General features: G+C 47.1%; 2 protein-coding genes across 2 annotated transcripts in view; one reads left to right on the top strand and one right to left on the bottom strand.

Annotated features, from left to right (window-relative positions):
• Positions 1-14685, top strand: part of TIMMDC1 (translocase of inner mitochondrial membrane domain containing 1) — a 24803-nt gene extending 10118 nt beyond the window's left edge. The window contains exon 8 of the mRNA XM_046940154.1: positions 12234-14685. The gene's annotated coding sequence lies outside the window, so the exon portion shown is untranslated. The remainder of the gene's footprint in view (positions 1-12233) is intronic.
• Positions 1-19827, bottom strand: part of CD88 (CD88 molecule) — a 22468-nt gene extending 2641 nt beyond the window's left edge. The window contains exons 1-5 of the mRNA NM_001079739.2: positions 19489-19827; positions 9437-9784; positions 8202-8483; positions 5182-5307; positions 2212-2335 (exon numbers count right to left, since the gene is read on the bottom strand). Coding sequence (NP_001073207.2) covers positions 2229-2335; positions 5182-5307; positions 8202-8483; positions 9437-9784; positions 19489-19570 — 945 coding nt within the window. The 5' untranslated portion in view covers positions 19571-19827 and the 3' untranslated portion in view covers positions 2212-2228. The remainder of the gene's footprint in view (positions 1-2211; positions 2336-5181; positions 5308-8201; positions 8484-9436; positions 9785-19488) is intronic.

Here is a 19827-nt window from a genome sequence, read left to right as displayed (position 1 = left end):
AAATCTAAGTCAGAATGTGGCAGATCTGAAACAAACACGGATCACCTGCTGTAGTCCACAAGAGGGCTCCTATTATGGTAAAAATGGCTGCACAGAGGCAGTTCAAGGCACGCACTGCAGTGAGCTACTGGCTCAGCACTTGCTTAGTGTGAAAACCTTTAGACCATACAGAGGTGCCATCCCCCTGCTAAGAGAGGATGACTAATGAATGTACTGCCTTATTTAAGCAGCAACAGGACATGGCTCAGTGCATCATAAAGTTACAAGATCACAGGCTGCCACTAAGCAAGCAGTATGTTGTCCTAACGTACAGCTTCCAGCCCTATCCACAGACAGCAGCTGTTCCAGGCACTGGAGTTTGGAAATATCAGCTGCTTACAAAAAAAAAAAAAGCCTGGAAAACTTTAATAAAAAAAGAGGAATGTGGCAGAATGGATTTATCCAGTAGGTGAACTCCCACCAGTGAACAGTACTCACAAAAGCCCCCAGAATTCATGCTAACCAAGGTTTTAGTATCTGTTCCAGATAGGGCCTTCCCCAGAGGAAAATATGAGTGGGTGGTCAAGTTTGGAAATGAGAAAAGTGGCCTGAATGATAGTTTCCCCTTCTTTCCGCCTCAAAAATTCTAAGCCTTCAGATCACTGCAACACAGCTTGAAAAAAATTTCGTGACTTTTAGGACTATGTAACTTATTCTGTGCTGTCATGCTAGCAATTCAGCATCCTCTGGTGAGAGCAGGAAAATACAGACACCTGGATAATGAGACAAGACGTTACTGTTAGCTGTTAATCTTTCCTTAAGTCTCCCGACTTGGAAAACCTCTTTGGAGGACACAGCTCTGAACATTTCAGCTTTCAAGCTAAAATGTATATGATGCTTCAAAGTCATAAAGCTTTGGCAAGCCAGACTCTTCCCCAGCCATTCCTACACCATCCTTTACAACATATTAGAAGTAACTCCTTTTAGAATGCAGGTGTTTTCTGCATAGGACTTAGAGAAGAAATTTTTCCTTCTACCCATTCCTCCAGGTGCCGAAGGGAATGGAGACAGCTCAGAAGCAGGCTGGTATTGGTAATCTTGTTGGGAAAGCCAGAGTTGTTACCATTTGGTTCACTTCTCCCTCACTGCTAATGGGTCAATCCTTCACTTATCTGATTGCTGATGTTCCCATGTTTACGCATCAGATGAGGCACGTGGCTTACAGGCCATCAGTCAGAAGCAACCTCTTGAGGGATGAGGCCACATGTGAGACTAGCAGGTGATGAGCTACTTGCAAATGAGTCCAGTAGGACAGAAACTAAAAGAGTGCCCAGTTCTTAGCTGGAAGGCCTGTAAAACATGGGGCTCTCCCAGTGGCAGGGGCTGTGTCAATGCAAATCCCAGTAGATGGATGACCTTGCTACAGCCCACCCTTCAGATATTAGCCTGTGTCCTTATACTGTTTCAGAGGAGATACTAACAGTCAAATCTGTCAAATGTTCATTTCCCTTATTCTCACTCCTTCACTCCCACCTGGTGACTGGAAATGACTTAATTATAGAATAAATGCCATAAAAACTTGTGTACCATTGTGCAGGGTCCGTTCAAGGGAGAAAAGGCCATAGAAGTCTGGGAAATTAGGTCCTGTAACATTTTTCACTGGATTAATTTCTAGACCTTAAAAAAGCAATGCCCCACGAGCAATACAAGCCTGATCCCATGCCTGGGAAATATCATGGGCCTGAGTTCGTGTAATGCTATAACATGATGGAAAGCACAGCAATGATAGTGGAATAGCAAAGTCCTAGGCTGCAGCAAGTGAGGATATGCTCTGTGCAGCAGCAGTGAATACATAAAGGAAAAAAAATCTACTTACCCTTGGAAGGCCTCAGGCAGGCAGGGATCTCCAGATGAGATGTCCAGACCTCTTAAACCCTTAAGTGAGGTCTGGGAAGCAGTGGATCCTGGCTCCACCCCTTCTGGTCACTCAGGTACATTGCTTGCACCCCAACTCCCCTGGGTTGGCCCTGCCTTCCCACCAGGTGCTCAGTCACTGCTTCAGGCCGTGACTCAGCATTTCCACTATAGTTGGCAATAGGGCCCTACTGCTCCTATGCTAAGGGACGGTGCATACTCCTATCAAAAGCCATACATGGTTTTGTGAGCTAGTATTGCACTAGAATCTGAGCTGAGAGGCTATTTTGCCAAGAGAGGAGTGGTGCAATAAAGTACCTGCAAAAGTGATCTGGTCATAGAGATGACATTTCACATGTCAATTTACAGCTGTGGGGTGGGTTCATACTTTCTTTCACGTCGTCTTCTGCTGAAACTTGGTTCTTAGAACAGTGGGAACAGGCTGAAAGAGAAGATCCCTCATTAGTACTTGGAGCTCCAGAATATCTGAAAGTGCTTGATCGGAATGCCTTCTTCAACAAAGTAAAGTGTAACTGAGAGTGAGAAGAGTAGAGAGAAGAAAATCTCAGACAGTAAAGAAGAAAGTCTTTTAGATCCAGTTACTTCTATTTTTCCTTGATGGGACTCATCCCTGTAGTATATCCGAACGTGACCAGCCCGTAGCCATAGTCTGACCTGGTCCATCTTACATAGATGTTATCCGTGTAGTGTCGTATGGATAAAACTGTACTCATTAGCAGGGAGTTAGAACTCCAGCCTGACACAAAGACAAGCGACCAATCACATGCTGAGATGAGGTCAGCAGGGAAATAATGGTAGAAGTTACGTGTCCCTACATGCAGCTTACCAACTGAGCAAGGGAACAGTGGTGTTAGCATCAGGAACCAACAGACCAACCCTCTGAGGTCTTTGAGAAGCGTTTGCATCTCAGCATTTAAGATTGGCTTTTGTTTTTATCATTCAAGCTGGATCCCTGTCCTACTACAGTAAATTGTAACTGCACAGACTATTAAACACCGTGGTTTTGGTTAAATTAATTGGAAGGATTAAAAAAATACCCAGAGAGTTTTCATTCCTAAATTACTACTAAGACGAGCTGGTTCGGCTGCGAGCTCCTCAAATTAAGGGATGTGAACCTCAACAAAGCACCTACATGTTTTGGTCATCACAACAATCACGCATCTGAGAACCCTTATTTCCGTTCTGCTCTATCTTTTCTATTCCCTCCCACACTTCAGCTACTTGAAGCATGGCTTTTTGAACTCAGAAATGACTGAACTTCAAGGCAGCTCTTGGTCCAGCTTTCCCTACACGAGGACAACAGAAATACTCTCAGACATATTTTGAGCTCCCAAAGCACCTCTTGATTGGCGATCTGCAGCAACACCAGCAGGAAGCACGTGAAAGACAGGCATTTCCCTTCCCAGACAAGTAGTAACACACAGCAGCACCGAAGAGTATGAACTAGGAAGTTGGTTTGAAATGCCAGCTTCAGTTCCGTACAGTTTACACCCAGTCTGCAAAGTGACTGTACAAAGCAGCACCACCTGACTCAGCAGATCCACTCCGTGTGCATATTAGGAAAATGGGACTAAAAGGGAAATTCCATTTTATGCAGCTAAGCCCATTGCTGTTGCAGGTGATCCCATTCCATGACACTGGTATGCTTTTTACATCTTAAAAGCAATCTGGTTTCAGTAGAAAAGGCATCTCAGAATGCTCCAGAATCTTACTCCTTTAATGCTAGGGAACCTTTTAGTTTCCAAGCCTGTGTTTGTTTAGAGCCAGATCTCTGAATTCCACTTGTCTTTCTCCCCTAATTAGAAACTCATTACCTGTGCAGCTAACAGCACAGGCTGCTTGGTCGTGACATTCATGTTTTCAAACAGGTTACTGCTCTCCCATCGACAGAGCTCCAGGGCACAACAGGGAAGAGCCAGCACTGGTGTCACAGAGGGATATGGGTGGAAAACGAGGAGGTGCCCAGGTGTTGCTAAGGGTCTCTGCTTTCCCCAGGTGCTTCCTTTCTTGGTGATAAAGCACAGAAGGGTAATCAACCCAGCCTGGTGCACTTGGTCACATAGTTTTTTGAACAGCTCTGGTTGGTTAGGAGGGGAAGAGAAACTGCTGCCTCCATACTCTGACTTGCAAGTGACCTTGCTTGGAATTGAAAATAGAGTTAACAAGAGATATGAGGATGATGAACTCACAAGTGTTCTTGAATGAGCCGAGTCCCTACTGCCTAACAAATGAACCTGTTTCCAGCAGGGATACCACTGTGACCATGATGAGCTAAACCAAAAGCCACCAGGCTGAGCATATTAAGTGTGCTGAACACAGAGCACTCTCAGTTTGTCTTCAGCCTTCACTTCTTCAGTGACCTGACAGACCTCGATTGGGTGATATTTATAACATGTTGCAAGGCCTGTTGTCTTTCTGTAGGGCTGCTTTCCCAAGCTACCAACAGGATGCAGAGGACATATATTGCTGTTGACTTTCAGTACTGGCTGGATGCCCGCCAGCCTTTGTAAATCCATTTGATTTAGATGCCCACATCTTCAAGGGCTTTCTAGTTGGCCAGCTTAGACATGACTTGGAGCAGCAGCTACCTGATGAGATCTGGTGAGTTTCCACTTAATCCTGAGATCCTCTTTGCAATCGCAAAGCTTGTGGACGTGTCTGAATTACCAAAGAGCTCATAGCGTGGGACAGGGCACCTCACCTCTTCTCTTTTGGGACCAGCAAAGGAGACAAACACATGTATCCCGATGACTGGTTTTTTTTCTAAAAGTGCTCAAGTTGCAGTGCTCAAGTCTATTCTGTAGCCCTAGCACTCTACATTCTTGTAATTTTGGTTCTATGACTTTTCTGAGAGATTGTCCAAGTAGGGTGTATAGACATCTCATTTTGAAACTGTTAGCGCTCAGCTGTGTTGATGATGCTCACAAAAGATTCTTGACATCTTCAAGCATTCTAATGCATGAAAACAGACCTCTTGACCTTTCTGAATATAACTCTGTATATCCCTGTTCTTTGGAAATAGCCTGACCTTTCAAAACTCCCAAGACAATTGGAGTGTCAACCTGGAACGCTAGTGCTGTGCACACAAAATACAGGAAAGTCCTGAGCCAAATTTAGATTTTGTGGCAGTAGATGCTGCATGAAAAAGAAATGAGAAGAAGGTACAAAAATACTTATTGTATCAGTATAGTTTCTATAAGGGTATATTTAACATACTTAATCCATAAGCAGTAAGGAACTGTTTCTGGAAAAAGGAGCTGTACTTACCGTGCCTTGGGAGGTACTTTACTGCTAGGGTGACAGCCAAAACGAAGGTGATAATGATGATACTTGAAGCAGTAATGACATTATAGGATGGAAGTGCAGTAGAGACGATGCAGTCATTTGCTTTTGCTGAGACAGAAGAAATAAAAGTGTAAGTATAGGGCCCAACAACATTTTGTCATTTTCCTGCAGTAGCAGGTATGTCAATTGTGGTGGTTCAGGCCAAATTCTAACTGGGATATTCAGCCTGAAAATACACCCATTCAGTAAGCAAACAGATAACACTGGCACCTAATCTATAGAAGCCCTTCATTTCCCCTACACGTGCTTTATACTGGAATTTTTGTCATATCCACAGAATCCAAAATACTGGATCTCTGTCCAGAATGGGAGCAAGACAGGCTTATACTGGAGTATATGTTACAGTTATACTGTACAGTTATACTGTACTTCTTAAAGCAACTGGTTAGTCTTGGTGGAAAAGGCTGAGCACTTATCCAGAATATTTCCATTCTCAAATATGTTCCACAGCTTTTCTTACTGTTTTATCCTGATTTATGCTTATTTTTTTCCTCTGGATTCACAGGTGATGGAAAACAAGATATTTTTCCATTTCATCTTTTCAAGATGCCTTCTCTTTTTTTTTTTTTCCTCCAAAAGAGTGTTCAGGTGCTGGAATGGGCTGCTCAGGGAGGTGGTGGAGTCACCGTCCCTGGAAGTGTTCAAGAAACATTTAGATGTTGTACTGAGGGACATGGTTTAGTGGGAAATATTGGTGGTAGGTAGATGGTTGGACTGGATGATCTGGAGGCCTTTTCCAACCTTGGTAACTGTATGATTCCATGCTTTTAATAGACTGGAGGTGTCATTCTCAACATGGAAGGAAAAGGATCTTAGGAGACAGTTCAGTGTCAGCGTGTCTGTATCTTTTGGCTTTTCACCACTGAGGATGACTATTCTGCCACTTGGAAACATGAGTAGATAACAGACCATATATACAGTACAGGACAACCCTAATTTAAGAGAAAGGACACACTGGGTGTGTCATAGTTCATAGGTCTTCAGATTTTCATCATCTACATTTAGTACAATTAAGCATCATCCAGCTTCTAAGATACTACTTTAACCTGCTATACAATCTGACCTCACATGTCCTCCACCGCAGAGTTTGCCTCCTGTTCTTACCAGAACCTGTGTTCTGTCCAGAGGTACACACGCATGAAAGACTTGTTTAGAGAACTATTTTCACTGTGCCAAAGTGGGAGAGGTTGCACTTCTTAGAAGTCAAAAAGGCAAGGGCTTTGTGACTGTGTTTTCATTGCTGATTGCACCCTTCTCCAAAAAGGTGTATTACTATTACTTTTTTTTGGTCACTCTCCTTTTCTCTGTATGATATTCATAACCTTCTTCTTCTTCTATTATGATCTCTAGGGAGGTTACACACTATGTCCAGCAATCACCAATATTCATGAAGCATTGGTTTTCAGTATTCCTCCTGAAGCTGAACAGCACTTCTCCTCCCTAGCCCCTTTGATTTTAGGAAGATTGATAAATAAAGTACCTCAATGAATAAGGTACAACTCCTGGGAAACAGCACTTTTCTAGCTTCCCTTGATGTCTGCATCTCTACAGTGAAAACTTCAGACCTAGAGATATATTTTAAAATACTTTTTCTTCAGCAATAATAGAGCCAAAAGGATTTTCTTTTCTAATAAGAATTTTTTTGCAAATCTTTTTCTGCTGCAAAACATGTAGACTGTAGTGTGCTGCCTTGCCTCATGCTGTTTCCACTTGTCCCTCAAGCTTTTCAAGGGACAGAGTTAGCTATTACATTATCACTTCTAAGCCAAACACAGAGATGGAATTTTATCTGTTTGATTTAACTCTATATTAAATGTGTATGAAAGCAGTATTTTGTCTAGACCCCCAGCTAACTTTTTCTGTCACTGAAGCAGGAACAAACATGCTTATGAAATGAGGAAATTCTTTGTAATCACAGCCTTTGAGGCACACACATTTCTCAAGTACTTCCATTCAAATACCAGGTCTGTGTCACACTACTGGCAGTGAGACCATGCCAGTACAGAGAAACACTAAGTGGTGGCAGCCCCAGCCTGTGAGAGCCACTGGGGCTGACACCACCTGATCACAGCTGGATCTAACTGCCCTATCAACCCAGCTGTGATTCACCATAGAGCAATGGGAAGCCTGAGCTGTCTGGTTATCCATCAGTCAGTGATGTAACTCGCCTCTCCACCTCCCCTTCCTTACCCCCCAACTTAGGGCCATTGAACTATCTTGGTGTGCTGCTCACGGGATCACTGGGTCCCATGAGCAGCACACCAAGATAGTTCAATGGCCCTAAGTTGATCTCATGAGCAGATATACAGAGATCTACCACTTCCTCAAAGAGGCAACTCAGCAGGTTCAACAAAATACTTCTGCGATACAAACAAGGGCTGCTCCAAAAGTAATACCTCCTACTTTTGGATGTTGGCCCACAACATCATGGCAGTAGATGCTGAACCTTCCCACCAATATACCATTACATGTTGTCACCATGCAACAGATGGCAGCAGAGGGGCAGTCTGAGACAATGGCATCTGACATGGAGGTGCAATTGAAGCAAAGGTGTGTCATGGAATTTCTCCATGTAGAAAAAGATGCAGCCATCCACAAATGTCAATGCTTGCTGAACATTTATGGAGACCAAACTGTATACAAAGAAAGAGGCAGTGGATGGTACACTTCAACAATTATGCTGGTCATCGCAGCTGTCAAACAGAGGGTCACCTCTGCTGGTGCAGATTTTTTTTTTTTTATGAGCATGGCATGCAGATTCTTGTTCATCACTGGCAACAATGCATAGTCACCACTATTAGCTATGCTGAAAAATAGTGATTTGTAGAGCAAATTCTTAGCTATCAATTAGTGTTATTGTGCTCTTTGTATCTGTTGTAGTTTTTACAGAAATAAGTAGGAGGTATTATTTTCGGAGCAACCTACTTAGTATGAAAACCTACCTAGAAGCAAACTGGTGGACCTGAGAAGGCCATCATATTCAACGAAGCAAGTGAAGTTGCTATCTTTGGTCATGTTGAGCCACAGTGTGCCAGTGACGTTGTATGGGCTGAGGCTGGACTCGGACTCCCAGGTGGTATTCAACACCACACGTTCGTCGTTGAGGAATCCACGGATTTCGGGTTTGGGAAAACCTCCATGAGAAGAACATCTTACCACCATTTCTGTTGATGCACATGAACTAGCGGTTACTTCTCTTTCTATGTTCGGCTTGCTGAAGTCAGCTGAAGAAGAAAGATTTAGAAAACATTTAGAAACCCATGGTCAAAGCAGGGTCTCCTATGGAGCATCCCTCCACTATCATAATCTGTTTGGCCTTTCTTATGTCTTAGCATTCTCCCTCCAGCCCTAGCATCTTTTTCCTATAGACTATAGTCAACCATCTATTTCTGATAAAACAGAAAGGAGGTTTCTGAAAGGCAGGAAATTGGACTATTTGTGGTGAGGAAGATATTCGTTGTTGCGCATTATACACGTGGTTAATTTCTCAGCCCTCTGTAATACTCCCCTCCACAGCTAGAGAAGGTTTTGACAGTTCAGTTCCCTATTTTCTTCTTGGCTCTCTTAAAGATAACTGAACGGGACTCCTTGCACAGATGTCCATAACTCATTCACTCAGGTCAGCAAACAGTGGCCAGATCTCAGGAGCTTGGGATTATTTTTGCTGAGGAACTTCAATCGAGGGGGGAGAACGCTCCTTCACCAACTTGTTCGGAGGATTTCTGGAACTGTCTGCTGCTAAAGGTATTCAAATGTATATATAAATATATAATGTATCTTACCAGTATCTCTGCATTTGGCTGAAACCAACCACCACAAAAACAGTGGTGCAAATGGAAAATCATGTCAATGGAACTTTTTGTAGCCTCCAAGAAAAGATTCAGATTCATTCTGAGCAACTTGGATGAGGAACTTGAGCAGTTTCTTTGAGATGAAAAGCCTCAAATCCCCAGCTCAGCCTCGTGCTGTGGAGCTGTTGTGCCGTCCACGTGCAGGCCAGCCCCCAGGAAGTGCTGCTGTGGCACAGAGGAGCCTCGCAGGGGGCTTAACACACACTGGCTCTCTTTCAGGCGTCGTGGTGAAAGCCTCTCTGTTACACTATGCTGAAAGCTTCAAGGAATGTCCCTTCTCCCTAGGGCACTAGAAAGCCTCACATGTGGGGAGGCAACCCACCTACCGGTAACAAAGAGGGTCACAGGCTCTCCACACAAAAGATGAGATCCAGGTTTGTCCGGTGAAGACTGGAGACTCTGAACGATACATTGGTAAGGGCCGCTGTCCAGGATTTCCACGCTGGAGATCCACAGGGTGAGGTTCTCAAAGTCCAGCTTTGTCCGGTTGACATAGCGTGGGTGCTCATTGATCTTTTTCTCCCCTGCGTAGGCCAGCACCACATCCGTGACGTTCATCTGCCAATACACTCGGTAGTTTTGCAGGCTCTCCGAGCTGGGAATTTTGTAACAACAAGGCAGGCCAACTTTTTCCCCTACTTTGCTTTTGGCCACTTTCTTCTCCTGTGCACAGCCTGTTGAGGGGCAAACAAAAGGCACTGAGACAGCGGTACAGCCTTAAGCCAAGGCCGGCTGCGTTGAGCTCACCTCTTTCAGCTCAGTCTGCACCCATTAATGTACCTCAGCCCTCGATCTGCTGAGCAGTTTACACCTTCAGCTCTGCACTGAGGGGAGGACTGCCTTAGAAATGCTTTTCACATGGTGCTCCAGTCCTTCTGAAGACTTAGGGCACACAACTATTCAGTGTGAATTACTGAAGGCAAAGGCAAGAGACTTGCCTGCCTCGACAGAAATTGTGGTGGCACCTCAAAAACCACACAGTAAAGAACTGCCATGATAGCCATTGGAAGTGATAAAAAAAACACATAGCCCATCTGCTATGTCCTCTGCTCAGTGTCTAGCAAGTTCATGTCCTAACTGCCTTGCATTCCCTGCTTCCAGACAGGGCCACAGTAGATAAATAGATTGTGGGCAACAGAAAACCAACCTTTTTAGGATCCCAGAAACAACGCTACAGTAATAAATAGCAGAAAGAGCCACATCTTCATCGCTGTATTAGCACAGCATTAGGAAATGACCAATTTTGCATAACTTAGCTAAAACAAACTCGTATTTTTGAAGGCCTGTGGGCCCCCTTCTGAATTACATGCAAACGAGCACAGATAGTCCCAAACTGCCCACGCCTGTGTCAGTGCCGTATCCCAGCATGCAGGCGTGTGCTTACGACAACAAGCTGGGACCCTTGCAAGGGGGAAGTTATGACAACTTTGACCTGCTTAGCTGTAATCCTCCATTTTGCATTACTGCTTTCCCACTTCCCTTCCTCTTTTCAGTGGGTGGGTGCTCACCAGTGGCAGGACCATAAGTACAAGGGGGCAGCCCAGCCAGGAGCTTCTGCCAACACAGCACTGATATGCAGCCCTGTGCTACAGCAAGGCCAGGGCAGACATGTCTGTTTTTTCCTGGATCTATGCAGCCTCTGGGATGATGCTCATCCTCTGCACATCCTAGTTCAGAAGATCAGGCTGTTTTATATTTGTCCTGCTTGCCTTGGTCCCACACTGTCGGCACTTACCTCCAGGAGTCAGAGATAACTCCCAGATCGCAGGGATGCCCACAACCAACCAGCAGCAATGTAATATGCTGACTTGTGCCTGGTGGGCCTGAGGAGGTGCTCTGAAAGCCTCCAGGTGCTGGAGGGAAGACAGGCAGTGACCCAGCACATCCTAATTTTGGGTAGTATAACACTACAATGCAATGGAAAGCACAACAATAACAGTAGGGTGGCAAAGCCCTATACAGCAGGGAGCAAGGAGAAACCCCAGTGAAGCATTGGTGGACACAAAAACAAAGGAAAAAAAGTTGCTCAGCCACAGAAGGCCTCAGATAGGCAGAGATCTCCAGATGAGATTCCCTCACCTCCACTGACAACCCTTAAATGAGGTCTGGGAAGAGGTGGATCCTGCCTCCACCCCTTCCAGTCACTCAGCTGCATTGTGTGCACCTGAGCTCCCCTGGGTAGGCCCTGCCTTCCCACCAGGTGCTCAATCACTGTTTCAAGCTGTGACTTAGCGTTTCCGCTACAGGTAGCATTGTGGGTTGCATGCTGATGTTTAGCAGTCCCAAGACCAGAACCTGAAATGAGCTTTCACCCTGTCCTGCCTGCATGCTTTACATCAGACCTGTAGGAAATGGAATAGGATGTCTTAATACCCATTGCAAAAAGTTGAACGTGAAGCTAAATAAACAAATTCTTAGTGAGCTGCTTCCCCCCCTATTCGGCCACCTCACTGATCTTCCAAAGGGAAAAGGTCTGATGGATGCAGACACAATTTTCCCCACTACCTGTACTTCCTCTTATGATGAGCGCAGACCAGAGCAACCAGGCAGGGGCAGACCAGGAGCCCACTCATCCCACTGACCTGTTCCAGCTCACTGATCTGTGTCTGCTCACTGACCCGTGTCGGCCCACTCAGTCCACTGGCCTGTGGCAGCCAGTCACTGGCAGAAAATGGTAGAAAAAGCCATTCTTGCTCAGGCCAAGGTGAAACACACCCAGCTAACCTTTGGCAGTCACAAATTGACAGACTTCTTGACATCAGCAGCTTAGTCACCACTGATGTAGCCCCTTTGGGAATGCACACATATCTTTGGCTTCCATAGCATCTCACGGCAGTGAGTTGCGTGGTTTGATTCCATACTGTGTGAAAAAGCACTTCTTTCTATTTTCCTTCTGAGTGGCCCATTCCGGACTGTGATTCTTGAAGTTCCTCCCGCTGTGTGTCTGCATGCATTATGTGTGGGTCTACTTGTGTTTTTCCTCGACCACACCTTTGCTTTTTTGCATGCTTCAGCTCTTGTGCTGGCAAGGCCTCCAAGAGCAGCCAGCAAAACTTCGGGATTGTGGATCCTGAAAATGACAATGCAGTTGAGTATGTATTTATTTTCTATTTCCTTTTGCAGCCACAGGGGAAGAGTGGGCGTACAGAAAATGTCAGTGTGACGGCACATCATGGGTTGCATGAGGTTCTCTGCGCCTTGCCCATAAGAGTCTCCTTTGCCGCCAAAAGGAGAACAAAAACCTCCGCGGCAGTACATATACAAGGGCTGGAAACTCCTGCTGATGTCACATCTACCCTTACAAGGCGCTGCAGCCTTGAAACTGCAACCCGAGCGCTGAGGGCCTGAAGGAATCAAAGTCCATGAAGAGTCATTCAGCCCCACAAAAGTCCCCTTTCACTTTAAAGGTGAACTGCAAAGCAAAAATGAAAACTCAGTTCTCTCCCATTTCCGTGTTGAACGCTCTCCGTAGCCAGGCTGTGGGGGAGGCATCCACCATGGAAATAATTTTTGAATGACTTTTCTAGAAAAAGAAATAAGCTGCCCTCCTGCCCTTGGTGAAGCCCACCCTCTCCCTCACCGTGTGCTCGTGTTGCTCCCTCACTGACAGTCTGCAGCGTGCGGCCAATGCTGACCCCTTTCCCCAGGCAGAGAAGCGGGCTCCATTCAAACTGCTGCTGTGCTGCAGCTGCCCCCAAAGCGGGGCTAATTGGAACAGAAAGGTGAGCTTAGAGAAAGAAGCGTTGGTTTTGTTCGCTCTGAGAGTCAGAAAGCAGGAAGGCCGTTGGGTCTTTAACCAACATCTTTAGTCTTTCACCAAATCTTCAACAAACCCACACGGAGGGAAAGACCCTGCCTGGTGGGCCCAGAAACCTTTACCCCTCTGGAGGCGGCGCATAAGGCAGCACGTCTGCACACTTCTTCAGCTGGAACTTCTGCAGAAAGCTCTCGGGCAAACTGTCAGGCATTTCTATTAGCTTGAACATTCGGAAATTTCGAAAAACTGAATCTTTTTAAAGGGCTAAACACTCCCCACTGGTCTTTACCCCAGGTCATTTTACTGGCGAGGGATCTGAATCTTTCAAAGATTTCCACAGGAAATGTCCTGTGCAACACGTGAATACTGGAAGAAAAACTTTAAGCTAAACCAACTGCTCTGCGCTGCTCCAGCAAAGCAAAGCAGCTGCTGTCTGAGCTTGGTTAGCTTCTGTCACAGTGACCTCCTAACAGGTCACGTTCATTTACTCATCCCAGATGTGGCGGGAGAGCAGAGAACTCCTTTGTGTTCTGAAGAAAACCTGCCTCCCACTTTATTTGGCTGCGGCTCCATTCAGTCTCGTTTCCTCCTACACGCTCACACTTGTCAGTGTGCCACAGCAATGAGAGGAGAGGATCATTCCTAGTTTACAGTGATGTCATGGCAGGCCCAAGGCAGGGAGAGGGTTGGAAGAGGTTTTCTAAACGTTTGGCTCTGCTTGCTTGTGCAGTGTAACAGCAGCGTGAGCTGTGCTCCCCACCTCCGTGTGCCCCCGTCCTCACAGCCACACTCCTGCTAACAGAGCAGTAACTGCCCTTGGAGAATAACTCCTTGAAATCCTGTGGTTCAGGCTGTGAAAACCAGAGACCTTCCTGTGTCTACAGGCATTTCACACCCTCCTTCCATACCATGAAAGCATCCAGAAGGGCACGGGAGGTCGCGCTGTGACTGAGTCGCTGCTCTGTCATAAACCTGGCTTTAATGAGAAAGAAACTCCGCCGATCACAAAAACTTCCATGATCTGTGATTAGTGACTGAGAAGGAGAAGGGGAATCTGAAGTGCTTTGCTGAAGGGGCTCAGAGCAGCACCAGGGCCACGACATCCAGCTGATCCTTCTCCCTTTGTTCCTGCCCTCCACAGCCCTGTCTGGGAACTTCTTGAGATAAAAATCTGCCACTCTCTGAGTCACGCGGGCCCTGAGCGGGGACAAGTCCACCGCCTGGGTATGTCCAGTCTGCTTTGCTTAGAAGATGAGTAAGACTGCAACTCCTCACTGCAAGCTAGTTGGCAAATGTCTAACCTCGGCACTAGCTGGACCACCTCTGAGTGAGGGGCTGGAGATGGGCTGCAAAAGCACTTGGGAAATGATGGCGTTGACCAAATAGTTTCTTAATATCTCCCCCTTTGCTGCAGAGTCCTCCGCATGGGGGTTTCATGGGGAGGAAAGGGTGGAGGGCATTCTCATGTGTTGTTGGCGTGCATTGGGAGGGACACTGGCGGTGGGGACGGAAGGACATTTCTGACTTGGGGAAAGGAGCTGAGGGAAGTCTGTCTGAGCCTTCCCCCTTCTCCATTCCCAGTACCAGGAGCGGGTGACCCAGCCAGAGGAAAAGGCGGGGGAAACACTGAATGTGGATGCCCACAGAAGATTTGCATGTTTTTGTTCCTTTTGAGATCAAATTCCTGCAACTGGCTGAGCACTCTTAACCACTCCCAGGTTCCAGCAGAAACTGGATGTGGCAGTTGTGTAAGACAGGCCTTTGGGGGGGGATTTGTAGCACATGAAGCCAAAAATAAACTTGTTAATTCTTTTCCCCGGAGACCGTGTCCCTCTCCGACTGTACCACTTTGTATTCCTCTGTACTTATCCCCCAGCTGGAGATGCCCTCAGATTCTACGGCCTCTTCCCATGCTGCCACTATAAATACTGCTGTCTTCACAGCAAAGCTTTGGAAGTCGAGGTCTCCCCACTGCCAAAGGCCCTGGTTCCTGCAGTGCTCACCAAACCTCACCGCCTCACACAATTCCCACGCAGCCAGCCATGCACACAATCCCCACGCTGAGACTAACAGGAGTTGAAAGCGCCCAGCAACCAGAGAAAGCAAGCAGCATGCCTTTCACTTAAGCCTGCTCAGAATTAGAAATAATTTTTATTTTTATTTTTTTCTGAAGTACCTGTCCACGGACACCGCACCATTTACCCGTGCAGGTGTGCCCTGTCTGTTGGGCACATACGGCTACACCGCAGGGTCCCTGCCACAGACAGAGCAGCAGTGTGCAGGTGCCCCTTATACCATACGGTAGCATGTGGGGCTCACCAAGGCATGGGCATCTTTGGTGCACAGCGTAGCTGGAGGTGCCACCATTACCAAGCACTCAGCACTTTTATTTTCAGCCAGGCAGTCCCCTGGGACTAATGATGTTTTAAAAGCATAACAGTGAAAAAGCAGAAGCAAAGCTCGTGGCATTTCTGTGTTGGGAAAGATTTACATACTCTCAGACGACCTACCGAGACTCCTGAGAGCGGTGTCCCTCCAAGGGGACAGAATGGCCACAATCAGACATACCGTTCGTATCCACAAAAGGAAAGCCAACCTCTTTTCACCAGTTTTAAGCGAGTCTAATGTGTTTGCCTTGCCACATCATCATGAAGAACACCACGCTTAAGGCAGGCAGGTAGGAAGCGCATTAGAAAGGAAGGAGGATTTCCCTGAGCATGGGAGTTCTCGTCCAGCCTGGCCTCCAGCTGCAACCGGATGACAAACTTGCCCCAGTCTCACAGCCTTCTCACGCAGAAGAAGGAGACCTGGCTCCCCCTTCCCTTTCAGCCCCATGTGCTTGCAAGGCTTTCTCTTCAGGGCTCTCTACAGGCTGGGTCAGTGTGCCTTGTTGGCATGAAACAAGGGGAAGAAAAAGAGACTTTCTGGCAGGCTGGGAGCTGGATGAGTTCACCCCATGGTCAGAGAAGGGCCAGAGCCAGCATGAGCGAGGGGACGAGAGCAGGATTTGTGTCAGGTCACCTATGCCATCCCGACCACGCGGCAGCTCAGCTCAAGGCTGCAGTGAGCTGGAGCGGTGTGAGGGCGTGCAGGGTAGCCTCAGGGTGTAAAAATTTCAGCCCCAAACTTTGCATGTTTAAATGCGGGAATGTCTGACATTCACATCACGAGAGCCTACAAATGCCTCAGTGCTCCAAGAAAAGGAAAAAGTTATTGGCCTCAGAGTGATGACCAGAGTTAACTGGGTTCACTCTGATCTAATTGGGAAAACGACGCAATGTGGTTAAAAGAGATGTTGGACCTGTGCAAACTCCATGCATGCGTGTAACCATGATTTGACTGTGTAAGAATTTTGCTTGCCTGTTCAGTATTTTTTTTCCTCCCCCAAAGAACTGCTTCATTCAAAAAACCCAGAAACAGCAGAACAGGATCTATAAAGGAGAACAGGAGCCCTTAGCTGGGTTTCTGTTTCTTCAGACAGGCTTTACAGCAGGTTTCTCTCTGGATAGACAGGCGGACAGAAACAGGAGTTCCTCAGTTCCGCTGCTGTTGCTTTTAAACCAAAGACTTTTCTGCATATCTGGAGCCGGAGGAGACAGACAGTCATCCAAAAAAAAAAAAAGAAAGGCAGAAAAAGCTGAGGACAGCAAGAGCAATCAGACAGAAACTCCATTTGCATCCACTGGTGAAGTGGGCAAATCTTATACACAAAGAAAAATTTCTGGCATCTCCGCCGTGCAATTTGCCCTCAGCACAGCCCATGCCAGAGCTGGCACTGCAATTAGGCACAAAGCACCTGGTGCTCATTATCAGCCTGCCAAAATTCAGGGGAGGCCACGAAACAGATAATCTTCCTTACCCTCCATACTCCTTTCTGAAACCCAGGTCCTCTCTGAGCTCCTTACTTGTGGTAAGATGTGAGGGGGATTTCCAGAGTGAGTTACTTGTGAGCAAACATTCCTTTGCCATGCTGAGGAGAGTGAATATTCCCCCCTCCCTTCCCCAGCTCTACAATAACTCTGAAAAGCCGTAGGGATTTCCCTCAAAACTTCCCAAAAATTTCATAACTGGGAAGAACCAAAAACTGGACAGTCTCTGGTAGTTGAAAAGATTCCAGGGAAGCCAAAAAGGAATACTCAATGGACCAGACGTGGGGTGGCTGGTCCCTGCCATCAGCACCGTTGCCAGCTTGGCACATTGGGCAGGGACAGGTCATTCTGGGCTGCTTTGCGTGATGCTTTCCCAGTATAACAACCACATACTGAGATGGAGGACATAGCCATCCTGCAAGCGGTAGGTAGGTGTGAAGGTGCAATGGCAGGCGAAAAACAAGCCCACGGGGATACCAGCAATAGACCATAAATAAATAACTTTGCGCTGTAATCAAGGCTGTAATTGTGGCTGTTCTGCTGCTTTTCCACTGCTCTGAGACAGCAGGGCATTCGTGTGCATCAGCATCTCCAGCAGCAGCTGACATTTCGGGAGCAGCTCTAAATTACAGTGATATTTCAGCAGGTCACCTCAGGTGAACCTCAGAGCAGGAAAATTCAATTTATATATAGATAGATAGATAGGTATACACATTTGTACGTGTATATATCTATAAATATCTATATACATATACATATAGATAGATAGATAGGTATATACATATATGTATACCATTGGGTGGGATTGGTTTTGAAGTTGCTGGCCCTGGCGCCGTGCTTAATGCTGCAGGGAAGTCACTGGCAGGGCCATGGTGGCTCCCAGGGCTGCACTGCTCTGCCATGAGAAGGTCAGAAGCTGGTCTTTGCGATCCCTGTGGGAGGCCTAGGGGAGGCATCACCTGCAAGTCCTGGTAAAGCTCACGTGTGATACTGTACCATAGAGTTTCAAGGGTCACCACTGAAGGAATACCACTTTTGGGAGAGAAGGGTGGCAGGGTTTGTATGTATGCATACAGAGGGAGAAAGAAAGCACATTGGCTGTGCTGTCCTTGTCAGCCAGCACCAGGAATTCCACAAACTCACTGTGTGGGAAGGGTCTAACAACTGCACCCCAAAAGCCACCATAATGCTTCAAAAAACAGCTTTTTGTCCACTGCCAAATCAAATCCTGCAATACTGTAATCAGTCAGGTTTAGAAAAGTAACTCTTCTCAGCAACAGGGTGACCAAAGTCAGTGCAGTTTTGCCTTGTGTCTCCCAGCCCACTCCCCATGCCTTATAGCTGATTCCCATCCCATCAGTGCTGCTGTGCTGATACAGCCCCTTCCAGATGCTGTTGGATGGGTACAACAAGAGGCCCACAGCATCCATACCATAGCCCTGCCAGCTCTGCCTTGCTGTCAGCAGTGGTGGAAACTGCACAGGGAGTTCAAAAGTTACAAGCAGGGGCCTAAGAAACAGTTGGAGAGATGGCCAGCAGGATGAACGAGCATTCTTTTAGTAAGACATATTGAAAAAGTACACTAACCACTAGAACTGCTAGTTTGCTGATATTACCAAACTCACATTTCTAGCACTGATGATTAGCAGCAGGCTGTTTATCTAAGTATTGCCCATCTTTGGACTCGGAATCAGCATCCTTTTTAGTAAAACTACAGGACTGATGAATTAACGTGCACTCATTACTACACGAATAGCGTCACACAAACCCAGAAACTCCTAAATCACAGATGGAGAAACAGTTCTGCCCAGGATGAATTATTTGCTGACTGCACTATGGGCAAAATATGCCCATGCCTGACGAGTGCTTTGCAAGCACAGGCCAGGGAAGGAGTGTGGGGAAGATGTGAGAACAGAGAGCTCACAGGGGAGTCCAGAGGCTGCTTTTTCACCAGCTGGCCCTGCGATTTCATCCCTGCTAAATTCTCTGAGTTTTGTTTTAAGATTCTGAGACTGCAAGTCAAAATGAAACCCAGCAGAGAATATCAAATATCTCGCAGTTTCACAATACCACCATGAAAACCTCCTTATTTTGCAGCACTTGATTTTTAACCAAAGGCCCAGTTCAGCCCTGGTTTGCTCCAGAGTTTCATTATCTGCGGTGTAACACCAGGAGTGCCGGTAAGCACAGCCTGTGAGCACAAATCCTAGCTCAGGAGTGAGCTTTGTGTGCTTACAAGGTTAGCATTTCACGCATCTCAGAAGAATCAACCCGAGCCCCTTGAGATCTGGGTGATCTGTGGGCTTTGGTGAGTGCTGTGGCCCGTACTGGGGACAGCCATCATTGTGCTCTGACACAGGGCTGTGCTGCCTGAGGGACCTCTCATTGCACTGCAGCACAACACACTGCCCTGCCCCGTCTCCCCACCACAAATTCACTTTCAGCTACCCAAAAAACTCCAGAAACTGCTTGACAGCAGGAGCCCAGGAGCCAGCAGATTGCTTTTCCCCCCCGGATCCAGCACATTGTTTCTTCCCCGCAGAGCAGGCTTGTGCCACAAACATCCTTCATCCTCCCACCTCAACAGCAGCAGTTCAGCAGCCAGGAGCACCTGTGGCAGCCAGGGAGAGGCTGTAGGAATGCCTTGGCCATCTCTGTCATGACAGAGGAACTCGAGGAGCCCAAGCTGGCCCTGACCGAGCCAGCACGCCTCCCTCACAGGGGGACACCACAGTGTGGATGCTTCACTTACCTAGAGTGATGCAGTGGAGCACGATGAGCCCGAGCCCGAGCCATCTCTTCAGGGGCCATCTCTTCAGGCACCCCATCTTCATGCAGTGCTGGGCCAGCAGCCGGAGCACCCGCGATCTCCTGCCACCTGCTTCCTCCTCAAGAACCCACCAGCACAGGCCTCGCCGAGTCTGCTTCCTTCTCCGTCCCCTCGGGCTTCACCAAGCGAGCAATGCTACCACCCCTGTGCTGGGAAGGAGGCAGGGGCTCAGCACTCGGCCACGGGTCGCCACCGAACTCTCCCAGCTGCCTCTGCTGGGCTGTGGGACTTTCACTCCTCACCAGGCGCTGGGGAAAGGCT

The sequence above is a fragment of the Gallus gallus genome, chromosome 1 (assembly GCF_016699485.2).
Source record: "Gallus gallus isolate bGalGal1 chromosome 1, bGalGal1.mat.broiler.GRCg7b, whole genome shotgun sequence".
Lineage (NCBI taxonomy): Eukaryota > Metazoa > Chordata > Aves > Galliformes > Phasianidae > Gallus > Gallus gallus.
Note: the sequence above shows the minus strand (reverse complement) of the source record. Positions and strands in the feature narration are given on the sequence as shown.